The sequence below is a fragment of the Schistocerca serialis genome, chromosome 3 (assembly GCF_023864345.2).
Source record: "Schistocerca serialis cubense isolate TAMUIC-IGC-003099 chromosome 3, iqSchSeri2.2, whole genome shotgun sequence".
Classification (NCBI taxonomy): domain Eukaryota; kingdom Metazoa; phylum Arthropoda; class Insecta; order Orthoptera; family Acrididae; genus Schistocerca; species Schistocerca serialis.
The window spans coordinates 105,066,694-105,085,397 of record NC_064640.1 but is presented as its reverse complement, the minus strand read 5'-3'; the positions used below and the strand labels follow the sequence as shown (position 1 = coordinate 105,085,397).

Here is an 18,704-nt window from a genome sequence, read left to right as displayed (position 1 = left end):
GGTTTCTTCTGTGTGTTGGTTGGTTCTGATCTCTGCCTAGTGTGTATATTTAGTGTAGTGAGTACTCCTATATAAACCAGTAGTTGTAACTTTTCCATAGTTGTGTTTTCATTTATTTTGTTGTGTATCATTGTGTTGATAGTTTTTATTGTTGTTTCGATTTGTGGGTTATTTGGCGGTCTATGCAAGAATGGTCTAATGTCTGTATTTGTGTCTTGTGTTGAATAAAGCTATTATTATTATTATTATTATTATTATGAAGACTCAGTGATACCGACTGGCTGCCATGTTATCCTCAGCCCACATGCATCATATGGAGGGGCATGTGGTCAGCACACTACTCTCCCAGCTGTATGTCAGTTTACGAGACCAGCGCCGCTACTTTCAGTCAAGTAGCTCCTCAGTTTGCCTCACAAGGAGTGAGTGCACCCCGCTTGCCAACAGCACTTGGCAGACCAGATGGTCACACATCCAGCTCCCTAGCCCAGCGTGATAGAGCTTAACTTCGGTAATCTAACCGGAACCGGTGTTACCTCTGCGGTACGGCCGTTGTCGCCATTCTCACTTACTGGATGACTACAATAGGGTACTTGCACGCAGTCAATCATGCTACCTTAAGACCAAAACACAGTTTGCAATTGTAATACTCACAGGTCAGCACTTCACATAATCTGTGAGCAGTTTAACACAATTTTTCAAATGGCAACACAGTGAAGTAGCATACTTCAATAGGTGGACAAAAATATGCGAACACCACAGCCACAACACATTACCATGCCTGTTGTCATATAGGAAAACCCTTGGCATTCGAAACAGCTTCCAGTCACCTCGGAATGGATAATACAGGTCCTGTATGGTTTTTAAGAGAATATCGTACCATTTGTCCTGAAAAATAGTGACAACTTTAGGCAGTGATGATGAAGCTAAATAGCGATCGTGCACCCTTCTCTCTAAAGTAGACCACAAAGATCTGGTGACTGTGGTGCCCAGGGGAGATGTGAGAGTTCATTTTCGTGCTCACAAAACCAGTCCTGAGCTATTCGCCACAGTCTCCTTCAATCATCTTCCCTCATGATCATTCAACACACGCTTTTGTCCTCACTGTGACTTAGCAGATGATTTATTTCCGCTTGCCCTTTATGCAGTATAAAACTTTGATACAGTGTCTCTTGAAACACCAAACACTCCAGCTCCCTTGGTTACAGAAACACTCATCATACTATCACCAACTATTTTCCCACGTTTGAGTTTACTTAGCTCTGACATAATGTACTGACAATAACACAGAACACTGTTCTGACCATGATTGACACTTGCAGTGTATTGAGGGCCTTGCACAGATGCCATTCATGGACAAATACAACAGCATGACATGCAGGCTTGGCTAGCATCTGCATTTATGTTCAAGGATGCATTTCTCACTGTGTTTCAATATTTTTAGTCCAATCTCTACACTTTACGCTATAACTGCACAATCACGACTTACAACAACTAAATGATTTTTACATACTGAATGCTTGCTAGCCACTGACTGTGGTTTTATGGATGATGTCTGAAAACCCCAGTTGACCCAAAAAGTTTCAGGACTGGGTTAATAGAAAAAACAGAGAACAGTTAAGATGGCAACTATAACATTTTAGACATTCTATGTAGTCTCCCCTCAGTTGACTACAACAAACAGAACATTCATACCACCATGTGAAACTGTCAGAAAAGTCCTTCTTAGGGATACTGTTCAACTTGCATATCACATTGGCTTCAATGTCAGTTATGACTTCAAAGCATTGATGCTTCATGTGAACTTCTGCACTTTGTCATACTTTGGTAGGTTGGTGTTGATAACACCAGGTCTTGTCACCTGTGATGCTTTTTTACAGAATAGAGTTGCTCACATCTTGCATTTAGCCAAGTCATGGCAGGCATCCATTCATCATTGTTTTTGTTTTGGAGTCAAAGTGTGCCTGTCAAAGTTTGCGCACATCTTTCTCTGCTTCAAAACATTCTGAAGAATATATTGAGCACTTGATTTATAGACATTGCTCCATCGCAATTTGTGATACAACATTGTTGACATATTGTGGCTGCATATCCAATATTGAATGCTGCCTGCTCAGTCACTTAGTTATAGTACTTGTTCCATAGATCAAATTCACGATAAATGTTATGATGTGGAATGTGTCAACAGAACAAACATAGAACACTTATATGCAACTAAGTAAAAAATAAACAATAATTATTATATTGTTGCATACTGGCCATTTATGGTATTGTCATAAGTAATTATCTCTACTCAAGAATTCTTCTATGGTATAGAAGGAGTTGTTAAGCAGAAAACCCTTTAATCTACATTCGAAGATATTTTTGCTATCTGCCAGACATTTTATGTCCATGGGTATATTGTCAAAGAGTTTAATAACTGCATATTTGTTGCTTTCTGTGGCAGAGCTAGATTCAATAAAGGGTAATGCAGATCATTTTTCCCTCTAGTGCTGTAAATACGAATATCTTTATTACTCTCAAACTCAGATGGATTGTTGATAACAGATTACATAAATGAATAAATGTACTGTGAGGCCATGGTTAATATTCCAAGCTGCTTAATCCTCATTATTAAACCCTTACAAAATTTACAAACGCAGTAGAGTGTAACACGACATTTTGTTCTTAATTTGGAGCGCTCATACTGGTAATTAGCTAACAAATAACCAATAAATTGACTACCTTTAATAAAATGCGGAGTAGCAAACTTTATGATAGTTTAGTAGCAATGTTCTAGGATTAGAGGGACACCTGCAAGATGTATGTGTATGAACTCCACACATAATATCTTCTTTTGTGTGATGAATACTTTTAGCCTAAGTGAGGAGTTGCCATACAATATTATCCCATAAGACATCAGTGAACAAAAATACGCAAAATATAGTAACTTACATACTTCTATATCCCCAAAGCTGCTTGGTCTAATGCACGTTTGTTGTTTACAGTTGTCAGTTTAAGCTGCTACTATACAGTAGCTGTGTCAATGTTGCTTATATGCCAGGAATAAAAAGATGCACATATTACAGAAATTCTGAGAAGGGAAAGGACTGTACCATTTAATTTCAGACATTAACATAAAAAAACAGACAAAGAGAAAGTTTCAAAGATACAATAGATTTATTTAATCAGAATCTGTATAATTTAAAAATGGTACTACTTTACTACAGGGAAGTTTTAATATGCTCAGGGGTTCCCAAGATTTGCCAAGCATTTTCCAGACAAGGCCTGCCATTAGTGAAATTTTCTAAGTGGAATAATTTATAAACTGTCAGATTGTTTCAATAAGAGTATACATTTTTTGAAGTAGAAAAATCAGGGCTACAAAATTATACCAGTGGATGTTGGAAAGTTTTTTAAAATCAGGATATTCTGGAAAACAAACATTTTGAATATGAGTAACTTTTGGAATATTAAGTTTTTAGAAATTGTAAAACATTTGCTTGAATGAGAAGAATAAGAGCTTTCAAATAAACGAAGTCAATTTTAAAACAATTTCCATCAGGATAGAATTTTGATGATTATTTCTTTAAATAAAATGTTCCTGTATGAACTCCTTACACTATTGACATCAACAGACTGTAAATTATACTGTGTATAACAAAATTTAATGAAATGCAAATTTCGTAATTTCCTGTAGATCCCTATACGTTGCTGTGTCTATATGCATTATTAATGAAAACGGTTTCTAAAAGAAAAAAATAATTAATATTAGCAGCAAGAGTGGTATAAGATCATGGAGAATAATCCACCTTTTTCTATTACTGGCTGCAGACTGTGCCTGACGTTATTTGATGTGTACATTGAGCAAGCTGTGAAGGAAACCAAGGAGACATTTGTAACAGGACTTAAAATTCAGGGAGAGGAATTTAAAATTTTGAGATTTACCAATAACACGAAGTCCTGTCAGAGACAGCAAATGCCTTGGAAGACTAGCTGAACAGAATAGGCAGCATTTTGGTTAAAGGTTATAAGATGAACATGAACAAAAGCAAAACAAGCGTAATGGAATATAGTCAGATTAAATGAGGTGATGGTGAGGGAATTATTTTAGTAAATGAGACACTAATAGTAGTAGGTGAGTTTTGTTATTTGTGCAGAAAAATAACAAATGATGACCAAATTAGGGAGGATATAAAGTCCAAACTGGCAATAGCAAGGAAAGCATTTCTGAAAAAGTGAAATGTGTTAAAATCAAATATAAATGTTAGGAGGTCTTTTCTAGAGGTATTTGTCTGGAGTGCAGCCTAGTATGGAAGTGAAGTGTGGATGATAAACAGTTCAGTCTAAAAAAAAAAGTGAAATGTGGTATAACAGGGGAGTGCTGAAGATTAGATGAGAAGATACTGAACGAAATTGGGGAGGGAAAAAAAATGACAGAGCTTGACTAAAATAGGGAATCAGTTTGATAGGTATCATGGAATCGTCAGTTTGGTAATGGAGGGAATTGTGGAGGGTAAAAATTCTAGATGGGTATTAAGGCTTGACAACAGCAAGGAGGTTCAAATGGTTGTAAGTTGCAGTAGTTGTGCACAGATGAAGAGCCTTGCACAGGATAGATTGGTGTGGGATGAAGCCTCAAACCTGTCCTTGAAGTGACAACTGCAAAACAACAACCACTACCAATACCATCAACTTAGCTGTGGTCCAAAGTTGGTAATTCATGTACTTTAATTGCTTTCATGCAGCTACCACACCTAACCCTTTATTTTTCTTGTGTGCAGTTTGTTGCATTTTAGTGCACTGTTTGTAATGAACAGATATAATTAATGTAAATTATCTCCCTTGGCTGCTTAATAAAGCTATCATCTCATAAATGGCTTGCCCAAAGTGGGCCTAACAAGGAACACTACAAAATTTGACATAATGTAAAATAGTCCTTACACATTGGTAGGAAACTGCACTGGGATTCAGTTTCTGAGCCATCCATTGTAGAGAACAGTGTTGTTAGATAGGCAAAACAATGCGAAAGCCATGATTTGACCTCAGCTACTTCTGTGGCAGCTAGCATCTGCAGGCTTGCACCCTGTGAGACTCTGATGATACTATACATTAAACATCTTCCAGTATAGGATCTGTAAGTGTTAATACCTCACAACAGAATTCCGTTCACCATGAGTTGATTAGGTTGGCAAAAGGACATAAAATCAGCCTGATTTCCAGACTGTGTCAATGGTAACAAGCTGCCACTTGTGATCTAATGGCATCTTCTCATGTTGTATCATTCGTATGACCTAGTATCAATTGCAGAGTTTCCAACATTTTACATTCTTGCTTAGCCTAAAATGTAATGATTATTTGTGAAGTGACCATAACCAGTGAGGTCATTGGGATTCACACTATACAGAACTTAGAGGCATGTGGTATGGGTCATATCACTGATCATAACCCACTGTCAAGTCATTCATCAGTCTTGTTGATAAGGAGGCCCAGAATTAATTTAGATGTATTTGGATAGAGAAAGAATTGGATCACAGGCTCCATTTATGTCTATGTATTATAAAATTTGTTTTTAAATTGTCAGCTGAGAAAATTGATAAACTGAGAAACAATTTCATTACATTCACATTTTAAATAGTCAATTAAATGCCTTCATCTCTGTAGTTTACAACTATGAATAAAGCTAAATATTTTCTGCTCTGTTTCAGCTCTGCCACATTCCTGCTGGCTCCGAAAATATGTTTTCCTCTGCACAGCATGTGGAGGACTGTCTGTACTCTTGGGAATACTGTTTCTCACAGTATACTTCATGCTACGATCATACACTTCTTCACTGAATTACTTTGAGACTGTACCAACTTATGTACCAGCAACTATGGTAAGATGTAATTGAATGTGTATATAAATTTTTATCTGTCACATGGCTCCAGTTTGATCATAACATATGAGTGGAAGAATTTCACTAATAAATAAAATTTTAAACTAAAAAATAACATATGAACACAGTTTGTAGAGACAATTTAGACTGAGGTGACAAAAGTCATGAGATACCTCCTATTATCATGATGGATTTCCTTTTGCCCAGTGTAGTGCAGCAGCTCAGTGTGTCATGGACTCAACAAGTTGTTGGAAGTTCCCTGCAGATATATTATGCCATGCAACCTCTACAGCCATACATAATTGTAAAAGTGTTGCCATTGCAGGATGATGTGCACAATGTGACCTCTCGATTATGTCCCATAAATGACTGATGGTATTCATGTTGGATGATCTGGGTGGTCAAACCATTCACTCAAATTGACCAGAATGTTCCCCAAACCAATCACAAACAATTGTGACCTGGTGACATGAAACTGTTGTTTGAGAATGTGAAGTCAATGAGTGACTGTGAATGGTCTCCTAGTAGACAAACATAATCATTTCCAGTCAATGATTCACTCAGTTGGACTAGAGGACCCAGTCCATTCCATGTAAATACAGTCCAAACCATTACAGTGTCACCACCAGCTCATACAGTGCCTTGTTGGCAACTTGGGTCTGTGGTCAAGGGTCTGTACCACACTCAAAACTGTATCATCAGTTCTTACCAACTGAAATTGGAACTCATCTGACCAGGCCATAGTTTTCCAGTCATCAAGGGTCCAATGACATGGTCATGAACCGAGGTGGGGCAGTGCAGGAAATGTCATGTCGTGTCAGTTTTCTGCTGTCATAGCCCATTAACAGCAAATTTTGTCACACTGTCCTAACAGCTAAGTTTGTCATATGTCCCACATTGATTTCTGTGGGTTTTTCACACAGTGTTGTGTGAATAACTGATAATTCTGTGAAAGTGCTGCTGCTCTTGGTCATTAAGTGAAGGCTGTTGGACTGTGTGTTGTCCATGGTCAGAGGTAATGCCTGAAATTTGGTATTCTTGGCACACTGTTGACACTGTGAATCTCAGAAAGTTGAATTTCTTAATGAATACCAAAGTGGAATATCCCATCCATCTAGGTCCAATTACCATTCTGTGTTCAAAGTCTGCTAATTCCTGTTTCATGGCCATAATGACATGGGAAGCCTTTTCACATGAATTAGCTGAGTACAAATGACATCTCTGCCAATGCACTACCCTTTTATACCTTGTGTACATTACACTATCACCACCTGAATATGTACATGTCGCTATCCCATGAATTTTGTCACCTCAGTGTATGTTAGGCACTTCAGTTCACAAAAAATTTTTTAAAAATTCAAATCTTGATATTCTCAACAGTGTTGAATGTCCTTGTTCATCTGCAGTTCCATGGAAAACACATTTTGAGGAACAATTTTTGTAACTAGTGAACACACAATGTATTCACACCACATTCTGAGGTCCTGTTTTATTTAGTACTAATTCCACATGTCCTGGATTTTTATCATTTACCAAAACTAGTTAGGCCTTTCCTTTTTGTTCTCATTTTATTTTGATAGTATGAGATCTGAGAGCAGTTCTTTTGACAAACATTACAAAATAAAGAAGAAGCATATTACAAAAGCATAGCATTTCACAGAATTATTTATTTGCAGCAACACAAGAATCTTAACACTTAAATATGTTCTGCTGGTGGGATTTTATTTGGAAAACATATTATAGTAAGCATTACTTATGTCTTGACAGCTGGATGTTCCCATACAACAGGAAAACGTATTAACTTGTTTTTCAAGTCTTCAGTTGCAATGAGATGCCTTCCTTGTATTTAACACTAACAAAAAGCAAATTACTCAGTGCTTTAACATACATTTTCAAAAACTATGATGACAACTAAAGGAAAATTTTTATGGATAGCAAACTGAAGTGCTGCCAAAAGTATTATACTGCAATAACCAGTATAGTTGAGATTCTTCAGGTGGGACATCTCTCCATGTGAAAATGATTAAATAACATGAGAAAAGACAAAGAAACAGAATATAAGATGAGAAATTAAGTCTCAGAAACTTCTAGGTTATTATTTTTTGGTACATTTCGCAGATTGAACCTATAATCTGAAATACTGGCTACAGTTATGTTTCTTTATGCAAACGATTTAATTATTTTTTGTTAGATAACCTAATGTTTTAGTAGTGGCTGCAAGTGTCCATGGTCAAAACATATAATTAAGATTGAGCTATTTTTTCATATGAACTGAGAATTTAGTGATAATTTATTTATACCATTTTTGTCACTTGATTATGATTAGTGGAAAGTACACACAGAAAGTGTGTATTGATTCAATCATACATCAATTTCTTGATGTTTATTTTTGTTGGTAGGTTCTTTCACTGTGGAGAACAATAATTCATTAAATTTTACGTGACTGGTTACATCACATTTAAAATAACAGGAATATCACTTCATGCATAATGCAATACAACTAAAACAAGCTTCCTCTCTTATTTCTTTCCAGCTCATTGTCACTGGATTAATTGTGATGTGTTTGGCAAGTAGGAAGAATCGTTACGAATACCTGGTAAGCAAAACACTGCACTGAAGTACCTTAAATGGCAGGGAACTTTTCCTCCTTAGCACCAATTATTTGTATTAGAAACTCTTTAGAACTACTTAGTGAATATTATTAAGTGTACGTAAAGGTACTTATAAATGTACATTATTTATATTGATCTGCCTAAAGCTGTGAGTGATTGCAAACATACAAATGGAGCCTGTGCACATGCAGGCACATGCATGTATGCATGAGCACATTCACCCAAATCTAATTTGCATTATATGTGAGTGTGCTGCATTCTGTATAAGAATGAAAGTTGGAAACTTGAGTTACATTGTTCAGCATTTTGTACTGGTCTTCCCATTACTAATATGTTTCACTAAAAGATGAGTAGTTGTCACCATAACATAATTTGTAATTGTTTGTATCCCGTCCTGGTTTTCTGTTATTGTGACAATGTGTATGATTATAATTGTTTCATCAAGTCTTTTAACCACAAGAATTTCCTAGTGGAAAAAATGTGGCCTTTCAAATTCTGACAATTCTACGAAAATCATGTCATTTCTGCTTCAGTTTAACAATAATGGACAGCTCCCATTGTATTTGCAATGCTAGTGATGTGGATACATGAGTAGGTAACTAAAGAGGCTATTGCAGAAATTTATTGATGATATAGGGAATGCACAAACAAGTGTAGCCACTATGTGAAGTACTGGTACTAATAAAAAATATTTGTCTTTAAATGCTAATAATTAAATAACTGGGGAATCTCTCATTGTTGTCTTCATTTGTATTGTGAGCTACACACAGTATAAATTTAAATTCCAACTTTATGATACTACTGACAAGGGAACATGGCCTCATATTTTGTGGAGAAAAAAGTGCCCCTGCAAGATATCAGCCCCGAGCAGTTGACCCCATGCAAAAAGTTGGGCCATAGTTTTGATACTACGTAGTTATGATGTGTAGTTATCATGGCTGTCAGCGCTGTCTGTGCAGTGTGATGCATGTGTGGTGTGATTTTTATGTTTATAAACTTTGTGCTGTTAAAACAATTTTTGCGCTAGCTTCCAGGACTGCAGAATTCCTATTATGTTTCCTATGTTCTGTTTATTCTCAGGCCTATAAGTTTTATGTTTTGTGTACACTCTTTCTTCAACAAAGAATTATCATTGTCTTGGGTCATTTTAGTTACGGTAAACAGAGCAGTTTTGTTCATTCCTGACTAGCACATATATCTGCATTCATGATGCTCACGAGTTTCACTGTTTTGTCCAGATTCAACAATGAACAAAGTTATTATTACTTCAGAATGAAGGTGTCATTTGTACAAATTAATCATAACTCTATGTGAGATTTACAGTTGGATTGGCAGGATCACAGCTCAATGGCTAAAGTGATGACCCCAAAATGATCTGCCTGCATAATGCATGAATTTGACATGTTACTATCAAAGGTAATTTGTGAGATGATGGAATGCTTGGTAGTGATGAATCCCCCTGTGTTAAGACACACAGCTCGATTGCTGCCCTTCTGGTCTCACAATCCAGCCCTCTGATTCACACAAGTTGAAACTAGCTTCTTCTACTTGGGTATCACTGCGGAGTCTGTGAAGTTCACATTGGTCAAGTCAACTCGACCACTGCTATGTCACTGAGGTGCAGGAGAACCAACAGTTCAAGGCTAACTCCTTCAAGGAAATTATTTAAACAGCTGAATATTCTACCCCTACCGTGCCTCTATATACAGAAAAGCGTAATTAATGTAAAACGAAATATTAACAATTTCCAATCCAACTCGGATCTACATACTTACAACACAAGAAAGTGCAATGACATTCATATAAAAAGAGTTAACAAGGCTTTGGCGCAGAAACAAACAAACATACAAGGAAGCAGATTGTATAACAAACTACTGGTAAAGATAAAAGAAATAAAAAAATTGTCTTCATTTAAAGAAGCAGTATTCATATTTTTAATGACCAACTGCTATTATAGTGTAAAAGAATACCTGGAATAGTTTCATCCTAAACAACTATATTGATGTACTCTGTGCCAATAGTAATTTTTATCTGACTGTTGCTATGATCTAAATAAATAATATGTACAAAAGTGCTAGAATTGTATGTGTTATATCTAAATGTCAACTGTGTATTCCATGTAAAAAGTCTTTCTCATACATCAATGTAAATAATCAAAGTTGTACATGCTATTTCAATGTGGTCTGATGTTATGTAGTCCACTATGCACATCTGTATTTTGTATAGTATTGTTCACCCTATATATATATATATATATATATATATATATATATATATATATATATATATATATATATATATATATATATATATATATATACTATGTATTTTTTGACGAAATCCATGCAATGTAAATTGTCTCTGGATGAATAAACTACTACTACTACTATTACCACACCACCTGAAAGCAATTCATATGACTGGCTGAAGACATAGTTAATCAGAAAGTATCAGCTTCACTAGAAGAATGCCTCCATCAGGTTTTAACACAAGAGGGCATTGTGGACCACAAACCATCCCAGTACCTGCAGAGTAAGATCAATGCTGGTACAGATCCAGACAGCCTGCTATGAACTATTTGGAGTATCTGTTTGCTGTCTCCAATTAAGGGGATTATAGCATCTGAGTTAGATATCTCTCCAGATGCAGTGGTGGACCTGGTGGATAAAGTACAAGATGCTATGTCTGCGGCGCCCATCAATATGGTAACCATACAGTGCACAAGCACATGAACAACTGCATCGTGTGTAGACTATGATGCACTGACAGCTAAAGTGGACGTGTTGACCCAGCACATGAGTCAATAATTATCTCAGTATGATGCAAGTAGTGATCGAGGCTGGCCAAGTCACTGAGGATGCTCCACCACTTCTGCACCAGTCACTGAACCACAACAAAAATTTGTTGGTATCATAGTAAATTTGGAAAACAGGTGTGCCACTGTATGTAGGTACTTCATCTGATCTATGCTGCAGCATCTGTTCAAAACTGCCCAACGGACAGGTTTGAAATATTTAGTGGACACAGGGTCCAATCTGTGCATCTGCTCCTGTACACCCGCGTACCATGATATGCCGTTGTAGGCAGCCAATGTCGTTCTGACTAACTGTTATCAACAGTTTCTCCATAGCAACATATGGCATGCAGTGTTTTTAATTGCATTTGGTTCAAAGAAGTGTGGCCCATGGCAGCTTTATGGTGATTACAGAGCATTCAATGCCCATACAGTGCCAGATTGAGACCCGGTGCCATTACTCTGCAACTACAACCATGTGATGAGTGGCACCTGCCTGTACAGTGTGCACCAAGGCCTACATACAAATATTCTGAAGACAGCCATAATAACCTTGTTCAGCCTATTTGAGAGCTAGTTCATGATATTTTGCCTCCAGAAAGTCATGCAAACTTGGGAGAGATCCATCAGTTCTATGTTACAAGGGCTCTCCTTTTGTTTCGCCTACTTAGATGACATGCTGATATTTTCAGTCTCACTAGAACAGCACTGTCAACATATCGTTGAGGTATTCAGGTGGCTAGAACAGTATGAGGTGGTACTGAACATGATAAAATGATCTTCAGTCAACCGCAAGTGGACTTTCCTGGCCATCATATTTTCCCGTCTGGCTCCTTGCCACTACCTCACAAAGTGAAAGCCATCCACCAGATCTCTTGGCCAACCACAGTCAAAGAATTACAGTATTTTCTCAGAATTCTGCATTTTCACTGCTGCCACGTGCTATACCGACCCAGATCTGGAGGGGTGGGAGGGGGGGGCACAAACGAAGGTATCTGCTCTGGGCAGCAATTTCAGGGGGTGCCAAATTAATATTCTTGAAGAAAAAGAAACCTTTTTTTGCAAAGCGCCTAGCATCTAGCACATGTTGGTCTATCAGTTGTTCATACGATATTCAAATGCATCCATATTGGATTTTGAACATCTGTGAACACATTCTAAGTTACTATCTGAACAGATCATAAGTTAATTTTTGAATTTGTGCATAGTTTATGTGACATCTCTGCCAAGGGAATCCCCATAGCATCTAGAAATAAAAACTTTCCTACAGACAAAAGGGGTCAGGTCTATAAGAGCTGAGCTGAATAAACCTGCATGGGTGAATGCTAATCACTGTTTGTTTATGTGGTTGATTGGGTATGAGAATGATCAACATTGCTATAATTACTAGCGAAATCCATAGATTCAGACTACTGAATGGAAATTTTAAGATTTAAGAAAGATTACATATGAAATGAAATTTTGACAGAAAATTTTTGCCAGATTGCTACACTACTAGGCCCCAGTTATACAGTCCATGGTTAGCAGCCACTTAAGTTCTATTCTCAGAATAGCATGGAAATGTGTTGTATGAACACATATTAAAAAAAATTAAAACAAATGGAGAATAAATGCAGGATAACTAAACTGGTGATTCTGGCAGGGTTAGTGAAGCTAACCAGAGAATAAGTTTTGACAATGGCAGGAATATTACAGAATCACACAAATTGTATGGAAGAATTATGACAATTCCAAATTTATATAAAATTTTGTACTACTACTTTTTGATCTCATGCTTGATAAACTGGAGCATATGAATGAAATCTGAAACTGTTTCCTAACATAAAACTTTTTGCTTGTAGTAGGTCTATTAAGCATTTGATATTGGTACTTCATGAATTATATTCTATCATGTTATTTATGTAAATACGGTAGATAAAAATGACCATTTCTTCTGAAACAGTTTCGCTTATTTGGCATGTGTTACAATTGCTGCAATATTAGAAAGGCCTACTTCATTTTATCTAGCAACACTGAGAAAATAGACATAATCAAATTGAGAAACCACACCAGTCTTCGGTACTATTTGTATTAACAGCTTTTTCAGTATTAGACAATGACATTTTGATTTTTCATGTAGAAAAGTGTTTGACAAATGTTGATGAGATAAGAGGTTCTTTCACAGAAAGGAAAGCATGCTGTATAAAGCTGTAGCAAGATTACAGAGAGAGAAAATGCTGGGACATAAGGATTGAAAAAATGTCTACTGCCTTACCTGTCTCTTGTCTTTGCTGGTTTAATCTTTCCTATGAGGGTTTCCAGGAAGTAATACACTGCATTTTTTTCTCACCCAAAAACGATGCTAGAAATGCAAAACATTATGTATGTCTTATTTAAAGTCTCCTGAATGAGTGGACCAAGTTTTCATCACTACTGACAAATAGTGAAGCTGCTACAGTTTCAAAATGGCATCTGTAGGTGATGTATGTTACAAGCAATGTGCCATCATTAAAGTTCTCACTGCAGAGAAAGAAACTGTGGGGAATATTCACAAACACTTGTGCAAAATCTATGGAGCATCTGCTGTTGACAGAAGTACAGTTAGTCACTGGGCATGAGGTTGAGATCATCAGAAGGCAGTTTGTCGGAGCCCCACAATTTGCAATGGCTGGGGAGACCATCCACGTCCATCACACCTGACATATTGCTGCAAATCCTTGGGCTTCCACTTGCTTTGGCCATTAAAGGTTGCCATTTGTGGAAGACATTTTGAGGATGATGAGGAGGTGATTCACACAGTGAAGCACAGGCTCCAACACCAGGACAAGGATTGGTACCGACAAGGCATAGATGCCCTTGTTTTGCGCTCGAGAAAGGCTATAGAATGGGAAGGAGATTACGTGGGAAAATTGAATGTGTAGATAAAACATCATTCTTTCATATGTGTAATTCTCATTACATTCAATAAAGGATTGTTGAAGAAAAAAAATCCGTTCATTACATTGTGGGCAACACTCATATACTAAATTTTATGGCACTCAAAACAGAAAGTTGTTAGCTAACAGACAATAAAGAAAGCAAAGTTTCTGAAGATTTATTACTCTCCTGGTTACAAATAATCCCACCCAGTATTAATTATTAGTTTTTTTTAAGGGGGTTACAATGTCAGACCAGTCAATGGGAGCAGGAGAGGCACTATAGGACATTTTAATTTCCACTGTCCTGAATATAGGTTTCATGGCTTCCATTACAAAATATACATGCTTGAATTCCACAGAGTGAAATACAGTGATGTGAGATAGAAGAATGTTGTGTGAAGAGGCATAGCACTGCACTTTGGCACACTTAAGACCAAATAACATCTTCCATTTTCTTGAACATATATGTTTTATGCATCAAACTCTTCAGGAAGAAGTGGGCTACAAAGTGAACATATTTTTGAAAAATCAAATTTTTGTTAAATTTTGATGTCCTATCTCAAACACTCGAGGGGAAAGGGGGGAGGGGGGGGGGGGGTGCCACTATCAAGTTTTTGCCCTGTTCTGAAATATACTAGATCTGGGGCTGCTGTCACATGCAACAAAAATGCAAGGACCTGTAACAATAGTGCTCACATGTCATAAATCCAAAGGAAACACAGCAATTTCATGGACAGACCACATGACTGCTGTATTCCTAATTACTAATGAACATGCTTTATGGAATGATTCACAGTTATTTCACTATAAAGAGTTTCCAACACTAATACTATTTTACATGGAAGTTGTTGGTGATCAAATATTATTAAGCAACATGAATAAAAACCTTTTTACGAATTTTCTATGTCATAACTTGCCGCAACTAAGAAAGTAATCTCATATAGTCTTTGAAAACTGGATTATCCACACCGACAATTCACTATTATAACCATTAGGAGGCAAAACCACAACCTAATGGTCTGTCTCTTCATAACAGTTTATGTTGAACTGAGCTTTGTAAAGTCTGCAAATAGTACACTAGAAAATGATGGACTATATCAAAGCTCACATCATACAAAGTAAGACAGACACTGATCCTGGTGTTATCCTAGATTGTTATAAAATTATATTTACCATATGCTTGTTACATAAGTACTGCCAGTTGTGTCTGTAAAACAACCTGGGAAATAATGTACAAAGACTGTAGGAAAAGCAATATCATAAACACAACAGCACAGTACTAAAAGCAAATGATGAAATAATAAATGGCCTGAAAGAAAGTTGTAAGAAATTCATACAAAAGTGCAGTATAATGGGCACAAATTAAGTACAAGACTTCACACCCAATTTTGAAATTTTTTTGGAGTCGTTAGTCTTCTGATTGGTTTGATGCAGCCTGTGAGGGATTCCAATCCTTCACTAATCTCTTGATATCAGGCTAACACTTGCACCCTATGTCCTCAATTATTTGTTGGATGTATTCAAATCTCTGTCTTCCCCTACAGTTTTTACCCTCTACAGCTCCCTCTAGTACCATGAAGGTTATTTCCTGATGTTGTAATACATGTCCTGCTGATGTGTCCCTTATTCTTGTCAATGTTTTCCATATGTTCCTTCCTTCACTGATTCTGTGAAGAACCTCCTCATTCTTTATTTTATCAGCCCACCTAATTCTCAACAGTCCACTCTAGCACCACATCTCAAATCCTTTGATTTTCTCCTGTTCTGGTTTTCCCACTGCCCATAGTTCTCTACCATACAATTCTGTGCTCCAAATGTACATCCTCAGAAATTTCTTCCTCAATATTTGATACCAGTAGATTTCTCTTGGCCAGGTATGCCCTCTTTGCCTGTACTAATCTGCTTCCTATGTCTTCCTTGTTTTGTCTGTGTTGGTTAATTTTGGTTCCAAGATAGCAGAATTCCTTAACTTCATCTACTTCATGATCATCAATTTTGATGTTAAGTTTCATGCTATTCTCATTCCTGCTACATCTCATTACCTTTGTCTTTTCCTGGTTTACTCTTAATCCATATTCTGTACTCATTAAACTGTTCATTGAGTTCAACAGATCCAGTAATCTTTCTTCATTTTTATTGAGACTAGAAATATCATCAGGGAATCTTATCATTGATACATTTCATGCTTAATTTTAACCAACTCTTGATCTTTTCTTTTATTTCTATAACTGCTTCTTCATTGTATAGATTAATACCTGCATATCTGTCTTACACCATTTTTAATCCAAGCACTTCGTTCTTGGTCTTCCAGTCTTAATTTTCCCTCTTGGTTCTTGTACATACTGTGTATTACCCACCTTTCCCTAAGACTTACTCCTGTTTTTGCCAGAATTGTAAATATATTGCACCATTTTCTTCCAGTCTTAATGTTCCCCCTTGGTTCTTGTACATACTGTGTATTACCCACCTTTCCCTAAAGCTTACTCCTGTTTTTCTCAGGATTGTAAATATATTGCACCATTTTCTAGATTGATGACCCTATAAGCATGCCTTGATTTTTCTTTGGCCTTGCTTCCATTATCAACTGCTCTGTCAGAAGGCTTCTGTGGTTTCTTTACCATTCTTAAAGCCAAATTGATCATCATATAATGAATACTTGATTTTCTTTTCCATTCTTCTGCATAATGTCCTTGTCAGCAGCTTGTAAAAATGAGCTGTTAGTGTGATGGTGTGATAGTTCTTGCACTTATCTGCACTTGATATCTTTGGCACTTTGTGAATGATATTTTCTGAAAACCTGATGGTATGTTGCCAATTTCATAGATTCTACACACCAACTTGAGTAGGCATTTCCCCCAGTGATGCCTTACAGTCCAACATCTAATTTTGGGTCTGACCATGACATAATCCAGCTGGAACCTTCCCATTTCTCTGAATCTTTTCCATGTATACCTCTTCCTCTTGTGATTTTTGAACACAATATTCATTATTATGAACTGAAATTTATTGCAGTACTCAATTGGTTTTATCCTCTCTCATTCCTACTGCCAAGCCCATATTCTCCCATAACCATTTCTTCTGTTTCTTCCCTTGCGACTGCTTTCCAATCTCCCTGGACTATCAGATTTTCATCTTCCTTTACTTAATGAATTATCCATTCATAATCGTCATATACTTTCTCTCTCTCTCTCTTCATCTGTGGCTTGTGACATTGCTTTGTGCACTGGAGCTACCACTGTTGGCATTGGCTTGCTGTCAAATCTGATGACAACAACCCTATCACTGAACTCTTCAAACTTGAGATCCACAAACATTTGAAATGATGATAATAGATAAAATCTACACATAAATACTTAGTTTTTTTATCATTGTTACTTACAAATACTTTTATCTGTGGCTGTTATTAAGTGTGTGTTATTGCACATCTTGAATTACTTCATTTACAAATGGAAGTCAGTATGCTGAAAGAGTTGTTGCTGAAAGGTATATGAGAGTTAAAAAATGTAATACATTTTGTTATACCCTTAGGAGTCCCCTAACAGCCCTCTCCTACCTGTTGTATCCTTTCTTATAATGAAATACAATCTGTAATTTACAAACTGTTGTCTTGTTTTAGATCAAGCTGTGTGGGATATGTTGTTTTGTTGGCGGTGTGCTGTGTATTGTGGTGACCATTAGCACAACAGTTATACATATGAGTAGGCTCCAAACTCTACGTGAATGTATGTACACACAAAAGACACAGACCTGCACATGCTATTCTGCTTTGCTACAGTCATCAGACAAAACGGAGGAGGGTGAGTTCCTTTAGTTTATCCAATATTTTAAATTTTTTGTATTTGATTGAGTAATATTTTATTAAACTTAAATAAAAAATTTTAAATGGTTTTTGAGTTTAAGAAGATATATAATTAATTCTTAAGGTTTATTTGTATACACATTGTCCATTATGTGAAACTTTTTTTTTTTGAGGGGGGGGGGGGGGGGGGGGGGGGACTCTTCTCTTGTTCAAAAAAATCTGCATCATCCAGAAAAGAATGAGTAGAATCATTGTTAGACTGAGTCCAAGAATATCTTGTAACAAATTATTTCAGCAGTTGGGGATGCATACCATTGCTTGTTTTCTCTCATGTGCTTTGTTCTGTATCCAGAAATATCCACCACATACAAGAATGACATGTACTATGAATCTAAAAGAAGTATTAAGTACACTGGCACTGAAATTTTCATCTCTCTTACCACAGAAATGAAATACTTGAGAAACAAGGGATTTATTTTCTAACCAAAATTACAGCATTTCCTACAGTTCACTTTTGCTACTTTGTCAAAGTATTTGTAAATGTAATCTTATAAAATGAATAAATATCTTAAATGATATTGCATTTATAAGTGCTAATATAAGTATTATATAGGAAATTTTGGGATTGCTGATTCATTCATTTCTGTGTCCAGTTGGCATTTCCAGAACACAGTAATTCTGATGGCCTTGATATTTGCCTTGATCAAGTCTTGCATTGTGCAAGGTTGTTCCAGCAGAGGGCATATGA

At 36.6% G+C, this 18,704-nt stretch overlaps 1 protein-coding gene across 1 annotated transcript in view; it reads left to right on the top strand.

The window, feature by feature from the left end:
• The window catches only part of LOC126470705 (uncharacterized), a 46,336-nt gene extending 28,368 nt beyond the window's left edge, over nucleotides 1–17,968 (top strand). Inside the window, exons 2-4 of the mRNA XM_050098707.1 lie at nucleotides 5,685–5,854; nucleotides 8,388–8,450; nucleotides 17,774–17,968. Of these exons, the coding sequence (XP_049954664.1) occupies nucleotides 5,685–5,854; nucleotides 8,388–8,450; nucleotides 17,774–17,968 (428 nt within the window). The remainder of the gene's footprint in view (nucleotides 1–5,684; nucleotides 5,855–8,387; nucleotides 8,451–17,773) is intronic.
• The last annotated feature ends 736 nt before the right edge of the window (nucleotides 17,969–18,704 follow it).